General features: G+C 36.0%; 1 protein-coding gene across 1 annotated transcript; it reads right to left on the bottom strand.

The window, feature by feature from the left end:
* Positions 1-3,568: 3,568 nt before the first annotated feature.
* On the bottom strand, positions 3,569-8,961 carry EMB3111 (Tetratricopeptide repeat (TPR)-like superfamily protein). The gene is made up of 3 exons (XM_086424364.1): positions 6,256-8,961; positions 4,005-5,020; positions 3,569-3,899 (listed from the first exon to the last, which is right to left on the bottom strand). The coding sequence occupies exons 1-2, from the start codon at positions 7,007-7,009 to the stop codon at positions 4,014-4,016; spliced, it is 1,761 nt and encodes a 586-aa protein (XP_086280490.1). The 5' UTR covers positions 7,010-8,961; the 3' UTR covers positions 3,569-3,899; positions 4,005-4,013.
* Positions 8,962-9,070: the final 109 nt, after the last annotated feature.

Genomic DNA, 9,070 nt, shown 5'->3' with positions numbered 1-9,070 from the left:
CTTAAAAGTTTTGAAATGGACTGATTTTTTTGTAATAAAGAGATCATCCTCACAAAAAATCAGCTCATTCCAAAACTTCTATTCCTAATTTACACGTTGAAGAATCGTGGACCATCCTATTTTTGTAAACCACTTTTGATGGGGTTAAAAGTTTCAAAATGGGTTGACTTTTTGTAAAGATGATGTCCTTATTATAGAGATCATTCTCACAAAAAATCAGCTCATTTTGAAACTTTTAACCCATAAAAAAATGTTTGGCTCTCTTTAGGGCCTCCGAATGCCATCCTATTTAATGAGTCGAGTTTTGCAACAACCCCTCTTAAGTGGCTTTTGTGTCTCACAGGCTCAGTTCAAAACATCTTTCATCACTTTCTATTGTCTCTCAAAGAATATTGTATCAATCAAAGTTTAGCAAAGATTTGAAAAGAAAAAAATGGTTAAACCATATGACTTGAAAGATCTTTACCCACTTCTTAATAAAAAGGTATAATCCAATCAATATTTTCATGGGTCTTTTTAACATGTGCCCTACTACATTAAATACAGCTTGAAAATTGAATTTCCTATAATAAAAAATGCCCTCAAAAGATTTTATTTTACCAAAAATATCCTCAAATGCTTATTTCGAAGGTGTATTTAATGCAGCTAAACGTGTGCCCTTAGAGCACATGTTAATAAAACCATTTTTTCGTATAACCGATTAGATGAAAAAGTAGTTTATATAAGAAAACATTAATGGGGATACTTCATGTTATAGGGTTGAAGAAATGAATATTTTAATAAAGCAGTTAATGGGGGAAAAAACTTTGAAGCAGGTATCCCGCTTCAAAATTTTGAAAGAACCCTCTTCATTGGATTACATGTGGCAATCCAAGGAGGCATTTCAAATTTTGGTAGACATGTAAGGGCATGAACTAAATTCAAAACACCATGTGTCTTGTAACGAGGAGGGTTCCTTCAAAAATTTGAAACGACCTGCCCGCTTCAAAGTTGGAATCATTAATAGATGATTAGCTCCAATAATTAGGGGGGAAAGAACTGTAAAACTGGCTCTGAGCGGCTATTAATTGAAGATAAGGCCAAACTGTTTGGGTGGGGTGGAGAAACTTTTTGACTAAGATGACTTCATGGATCCAAATTATTGAGACTTTACAATGAAAATGGGGATTCAGAATATGGTGTGAGGTAGCAAACTTACAGCACCTTTCAATGAGCATTCTTTAAATTAAGATAAGAGATGCTGCCAAGAGACTCAGCAAAGATGTTGATGGAAAAGTAGACCACTTTGATTTTGCTTACATGGTCTTGAAAAACTTTTAAATTGTTTTGAGGAAAGAAAGATGGGTTATTTGAAAAATAGCAACAACAAAAAATTTCAATGTGGCCCATGGGTGTATCTGAAACCCATTTGATAATAGTTTGGAAATTGTGAAAAATCTATCTACACAGCAAAAGTTGGAATGATTGGTGATTGCTCGCAGTGGGGTTACAACAAGTTTTCATTATCTTTACACAAACCAAATATTGGGACCAGACTACACAAAATCCACTTTCTTTAATTTCTTCATCTCTTAAGAAAACTTTTCTTATATTTTTGTTCTTTAATGTACTTTAGTCGGATATCATGGCAGGAGGCAACCCTCGCCCACTTGCCACTGTTCCGGGGTCATGATGTTCAATATTGTTCCAAGAACACATACCAGCATGAGTCAGAATTAACGAGTTTCGATTCATGCTACAAATTTGGCAAAAAAATAAATAAAAATTGGAAGGTAATCGTGAAGTTGGATTCTAAGGGAGTCGAACCTAAGACATGGGAACACTTTCCACACGTCTTAGGTCTTACCAAGTTGCTAAGTTGGCATCTTCAGTTTGGCAAAATTTGACTCCTCAAGCAATTCTCCTTCATCCAGACTAGGGTTTTATTAAGATCCCAAAGAGATATAGGCTTTAACATTCCGTATCACTAGCAACTAGGAGATTTTCGTATCATTTGGTATTTTAGAGTCAGTACCACGTCTCAAGTTCAAACCTCAGAAAGAGCGACCTGGGCCTAAAAAGAAGGGTATCAATCAAAGTGGAATCCCCTACAATGGAGGTAGTAGACGGGGGCAACACAAGGAAAGAACTACTAGGAGGCTTGAGAAGGGCACCAAATTAAAGCAGGCAGCCACAAAATTACTAGGGGAAAAGCTACTTAGAGGGGACCCCTAAAAGAAGCATACCATGATGAAAGTCACCACATGGTAAGCTGCTGCCGACATCAACTGCATGAAATGGTGAATGTTCAAACCCCCAGTGAGAGATGGGCTTAATTTTCCGCACTACTAACACCTAGGTGTTTTTGTTTCAAGTCAGTTGAGAATAACTGCCTTGTTTGTTTCTCTCCTGTTATGTGCAGGACCTGCAGTCAGGAAGGGTGATTGGGAAAGGCCGTAGAGATGGCCATCGTCTGCTCCATTTAAGCTTTTATAACACTGAAAATTTTTACATTATTGTCCTCTTACTCCTACTTCTTTAAAGCAAACAAATTGTGGAAGCTGTGGCATTCCAGTTTTAGCCACCCACATCATGCAAAATTGTTGACTATGTTTCATTCTGAGTATTGGTTGCATCCACATCAGGTTTAAACCTTCCTAAAACTTGGATGGTGAGTTCAAAAGCCACAATGAGCACACTTTTGTTTAATGAAGCCCATCATGAAAAACCAGCTTGTTAATCCAAGAGGATATCTACCAATCACCAGCTTTGTCTTTTTTTGGCTAGGCAAGCAAGGGGTTAGTGGTCAATGGGATTTGAACCTAGGTCACGGGATCAAAAAACCTAGTTATTATAAATAAATAAATAAAAAGGTCACGGGATCAACACTCTTCAAGCCTTTACCAAGTTAGCTAGGTTAGCAAATCCTACCCCCCGCTATGAACTTTGAAAATAATCCCCTTCCTAAATTCATTTGAAACTTTTTGGATCCCATTCCAAACCCTGCATCCATGTCATTCTATCCTCGTAGCTTTCCCAATCAAAATTCATATTACCATACCTATTCTTAATAATTATCCTACATAGGCTTGAGGATTTCTTTCCAAACCTCCATAGCCACTTTCCTAAAATGTCGTTGTTCATGATCTTCAGTTTTGTACTCCCAAACTGCTTCCCTTTTTTGGGGAACAAATCCAATTCCACTCTACTAGATGAAATTTTGACCATCCACATTTTCATTCTACATAAAAAGAAAATATTCCCTCACTAGTTTCTCAATTTGATTTCTGAGACTTTGGAGTTGAGAAAAGAGGGATGAAAAATAAACCAAGAAATGCTAGTTAAAGAACTTTTAACAAGTCATCTTTCCCCGCTTTTTTGTAGATAGCTCATGTTCCAAGACACAAGTAACCTACCCACTCATGTGGCTTTATTTAAGGAGGGGGGGGGGGGGGACTTGACATAAAAATAATAATAAAAACATTATAAAAGTTCTAAAATAATGGCATATCAACCATTAGTATCACAACATAATTTAAATGTTAAAATTACCAGTGTTTAAACCATGATGCAAAATTACCAAGATTAGGTTGAATATGGGAGTGCTGAGTTTCTAATTTTTGAAAAAATAGAATTGAAATCATATAACAAATAATTTTAATACACATGTAGAACAATAAACACAAATTTCACCTAAATGACTGCCCAGATATGTATATTTGTTCCACATTGTTTCAAAGATCCATTTTTTTTTTTCTGATAAGCTACATTTTTACATATTTACTTGTGCAGATGAAAGTATGTGAGTCATTGCAGGTGCAGTATTCATGGTCAGATGTCCAAGCACAAATGGATGTACATTCCACCTGAATGGCCAATCCAAAAACAAAAGCCTCCTTACTTCTACTCCTTCACAGTTTCTGGGGGCAAGGCAAAAGCATGAATTTTCATTCATCCCATATTACTAAGTATAATCACACTTTGACCAGAACAACAGAACTTATCAGTATGTTTGTGGCACTTACAGTTTTAAGTCATAAAGTCACACTCCCAGCAAAGAGAAGATCACAAAGGCCTTCCTCCATTGAAACAATATCGTGGGAATGACCATCACTTCGCAGGCTCTTCCTTTCTTTCCTGTAAGCTTCCGCTTCATGAAGTCGGCCAGCTTCTTCGAGACCAGCTATTAACAATTTGTATGTGCCAGACGAGGAACGGATCCCCTTCCTTCTCATGGTATCAAAGATTTCAAGTCCTTTATCCACATTCTCTGATTTGAAGTAGGAGCCCATTAAAGCACTATAAGTGACATGGTTCTTCTGCTGATTGGGCAAAAAATCAAAGATCTTTTTAGCAGAAGTGCACATTTGAGCACAGCCAAGCTTGTAAATCAACAGCGAAATGAGATATGTTCCAAGAGAAACCCCAGCCCTAAACATTTCTTCAACAATCTCCACGACCTCTGAAAAAGAATTATTTCTGATGAAGAAGCCTATCAAGGCAAGGTATGCAGTTTTGTCGATGTTTATGCCCATTTTTACACCATACTTGAAGACCAACAGAGCACCAGTTGGTCTACTATTTACACAATTTACCTTAATAATGGTAGAAATAAGCTTGGAATCCAATTGGACATTCTTATAGATCATCTCATTAAGTATGTGGTCGATAGCAATTAAATTCCGCTTTGCCAAGAGAATTAAGACAATGCCTCTATCGATAAGATGGTTAACATCAGTGGAGGTTGTTTTGCAGTCAGATTCTTCTCCCTCGGTAATACTTCTGAAATAGAGATGGGGATTGACTTCCCTGAGAAGATAATCACTCTCACCGGCATCTTTTAGCGCTTCTAGTGCTTCCAGATATATAGGGTAACGAAGGACAAGAGAATTCTCTTTCATATACTGAAGGATGTGAGCCATTGCCTGTGTCTCCCCAGCTCTTGAACATTTCTGGACTAAAATATTACATGCAGCTTTATCAGGTTGTACTCCAGCATCTTGCATTTTGCTCAAAATTTCAAGGACTGATGTGAATTTGCCTGAAACAAGTAAAAATAATAATAATTAATGTCCAAGTTAAATGAGGAGAGCAAACTGGAAGAAGGGATAACAAGCATCCTTATCAAACATAGCCATATTCCCACCTAATAAATATTGCTAGGAAAACAATATGGGTAGTTTCAATTTTCAAGTAATTTTAATGAAAATAAATGTTGTGCCAGTGTTGTACCCATACACATGGACCACCTGCCATGACCTCATCAATCAACCATGGAAAATTTCCATATCAATTTCCTATTTTTTATATCCATTCGAGACAGAAAAAGTAAAAAAACTTGCATGGCTAATACAAATTGGGTTCATCATCAGGTTAAGAGGCAATGTAATGGTCAGTTTGGGGTCCTGTCAAAATTTGATTCATATTATGCTCATCAGTGAGGTGGTCCATTATTTGACTGGTTACAATTAATCATTGAACAGTACAGTGTGAACACATGTATTGTGTACATCGAAAGCTCAAAAATTTACCCAAAGATGGGAATGTGAGCCTGATTCATATTATGCTCATCAGTGAGGTGGTCCATTATTTGACTGGTTACAATTAATCATTGAACAGTATAGTGTGAACACGTGTATTGTGTACATCAAAAGCTCAAATTTTTTCCCAAAGATAGGAATGTGAGCCTGATTCGTGCTCATCAACAATATGATACCTCTGTAATCATATCCAATGTTGAAGCAACCTTTTTTTTGCCTTGTTGAGTAGTAGGTTTGTTTTTAAATGAGAGTAGTAACTCAGTGATGTGGGAATTGAACAAAGGTCTATGGTATCATCACCCATAGACTTTACCAATTAAGCAAGCTGAGACCTTTCAATATTGAGAAAACTGATTTGAGGAATGGATACAATCATACATAAATGCAACTGCAAATAACAAGTATTTCAACGATTCGATCTGTAGCAATGAAGAGACTCTGGTTCCAATCGATGAGAAGTTTCACTTGCATTCATTCCTTTTCTTTCTTTCTTATTTTTGGGATAGATTCACATGCACTCATTCTCATTCTACTGTATGCAAACTGAAGTATAACCAAAATTTTCTGTAAACAGTAAACCAAAAGTGAAAAAGGAAGCAAGATCATGAAATCTGGTTACAAAACATAGTTTGAAAACACACTCAGCCAGAGGTTTGATTAGATTCCCAGCAAGTTTGACTTGTTCTTCTACAAACAAAGAAAGGAAAGATGAAAGCACAAAAATAGATAGACTCACCAGCTCCGGCAAGATACTCCATCAAGACCGTATAAGTGTAACAATTTGGAGAACATCCTGATTCAAGCATCTCCTTATAAACCTCAGTAGCTTCCTTCAACCTTCCACTATCAAAAAGAACCTTCATAAAGGCTGTAAAAGAAACAACTGTAGGATGGCAACCCTTAGCTTTCATCTCTTCCCACAATTTCCAGGATCCCTCGACATCCCCATCTTTAGAAACCCAATGCAAAAGCGATGTGTATGTGACGGCATCGACCTTTATACCCTTATCTTGCATCTCCTTAAAGACATGCTTCATCGATGAAATCCTTCCAGCTTCTCCAAATATATCAAGCATTGTTGTATAAGTAAACTGATCCTGCTTAAACCCTTTAAGTTGTGAAGCCCAATTGAAAAACAACCAAGCCTTCTCCATTGGTGGATGGGTTTTAAGGACCTGGTTGATAGTGTAAGAATCCCATCGTATGGGAAGCGAATCTAGTTGTTCTTGAGCAGAATCCCAAGTCGAGTACCTTAAAATCTTCGATATGTTACTGATTGTATCCCTCATATATACTTTTGGGTCTTTATTATTTTCCAACACACCTTTTGATTTAATTGATTTCCCAATCTTCCTCCTAACCAGTTGGATAGACTTCTTGTGTTGAAGGGAATGTAATCCCTTAACATAGTTTTTCCAATTATTGGACGACCCAGAACCACATATATGAGAGAAAAGAATATATTTTGTGACAAATCCAGAGTACTTCATATCAATAATGGCAAACGATACTCCTAATTGCAGACAATTAAATGGGTTCAACTCAAAATGCTCCTTAGGATTCAAAATTTCTCAATCATCAACAATTATGGTTCAAGAGACTTGAACGATGTAAGTATTAGGTGATAGAAATCCAGATAACAGGAAAGATGAAATAAAATTTGCAAATGGACAGTAGAAAGTGAAATACTGGAGAAAATTTATGTAACAGTAGGCTATGATATTATTAAATCGAAACCCTAAACTTTGAGTCTGTTAAACCCCCAAGAACACTAAAATTTTGCGAATAAAATGGGGAAGACGATCGCTTTTTGAAGACTTACAGAGACAACTGAGAAGGTGAAATCAGACCACTATAATTCTTCTTTAACTTCATGTAATTTCTCATACTGTACAGAACAGGAAAAAAAAATCAAAGAAAGAGCGATGCTGGTATGTTATTATCCTCTGGACATTGGACAATGGAGGAAGAAATCCTCTCCATCGATTCAGCTGACCACCAAGCTAGCGTTACTAACATAGTAAGAATTCAAATTTTACTAAGGCTCGTTGGGCCTCACATTGGCAATCCAACACCACAGCCCTAGATTTCATGGAAAAACTCGAATTCAAAAAATATTCGAGAAAACAATTTTTTTTTTTTTTGGGTTTGATCAAGAACAGAAATTTTAAAAATGTATGCAAAATTTTAGATTGTCTTTACCTACTAATTATATAATAATATTTTTAAAAAAGTAAAAGATAAAAAAAAATCATGGGGAAATTTATGAGGTGGATGGGTCAGAAACATTGATGCTTTTCATCGAGATACAAGTGAGATCTCGATGAAAGTATCTATGGTTTTGACACACATCCACATCAAAGATGTCCCCCTATGATATATACACTCTAATGTTACTTAAACATTTTCCATATAAAAATAGAGAGGTATAGAGTTCCAACGTAGGGATCAAATATTATCTGAATTATATGAATACCTATTTGTTGATGTATTCCATTTATTTTGGTTTTATTTGATTCTTTAACGAATGATTCAAGGAGAGCTGATTTTATTGAATCATAGAAGTGCTTCTGTTGAAAGTAATAGATGACCCCTTGGTTGTTATATACATGTATGTTTGGAATGGCTCTTCGGAGCACTTCTAGTTCTAAGACTAAATCAATTTTGTTGATTTTCAAATCATTTGTGCTTTGCTTAAACACATAAAAATCATCATATCAGTTGGTTTTAATAATTTCTCACCATAGCCAAGGACGAGATCTGCATTCCCTTCCTTAATTAGGTACCAACGGAACGAACGAACTCTACTATTAGTTCAATACATGATGCATCATCACCATTAAACGATGGACTGCTTAATAGCATACTTATTCTCTTTAGTATCGTTACTGGTCTCTCTTTTTTATATGATGATAATAAAATAATTTCAATACAACACAATAATCCCCAGGCATTGAAAATTGATTGAGGAGGTGGATGACAAATTTCTGACCTTTTTTTGTGGAAATTCCATCGGTTACTTGAAACCAATATTGTGGGTTGGTTGTTCTAACTATTCTCTTCTCTGTCTTTTTTTTTTCTAAGACAAGAAATGAAAAAAAAAATAAAAAACAAGAACAGAAGAAACACGAATGATAGAGGGTTGAAAGTCACAAATGGAATCCCAATTAGAGACCAAATCCCAAAAGTCTTTACTCATTTTTAACCAAAGGAAAAGTAACCCCAAAATCTCTAGAATCACTACTTCCGACGTACTCTCCTTGCTCTAGAACACTCTGTTGTTTCTCTCTTTCCAAAGATCCCAACCAATAGCTGAAGGAAAAATAGCCCAACGAAATCATCATTTCTCTATGTCAAGAGTGATGAGCAACTGCATTTTGTTTTTCTAATAAATGTTGAACCTAGTGTAATTTTCCCAATGTTCATGTAAGACTAGTTTGGTAATAGAGCATCCCATGGTGAACCTTTTTTTTTTTTTTCCATGAAAATCTACAGAGTCCATATTGCTTGGCTTCCTGTGTTTATTGTTGCTTGTCCTTGAGGATGATTCA

The sequence above is a fragment of the Akebia trifoliata genome, chromosome 2 (assembly GCF_017979445.1).
Source record: "Akebia trifoliata isolate Shusen 1 chromosome 2, ASM1797944v1, whole genome shotgun sequence".
In the NCBI taxonomy this organism is placed as follows: domain Eukaryota; kingdom Viridiplantae; phylum Streptophyta; class Magnoliopsida; order Ranunculales; family Lardizabalaceae; genus Akebia; species Akebia trifoliata.
Note: the sequence above shows the minus strand (reverse complement) of the source record. Positions and strands in the feature narration are given on the sequence as shown.

What these genes read in the sequence shown, in the direction of transcription:
- EMB3111 (XM_086424364.1), bottom strand. Translation starts at nt 7,009, where the DNA reads ATGAAGTACTCTGGATTTGTCACAAAATATATTCTTTTCTCTCATATA. An exon ending in GGAGTATCTTGCCGGAGCTG is followed by an intron (nt 5,021 to 6,255) that starts GTGAGTCTATCT and finishes TACTTGTTTCAG; the next exon opens with GCAAATTCACATCAGTCCTT.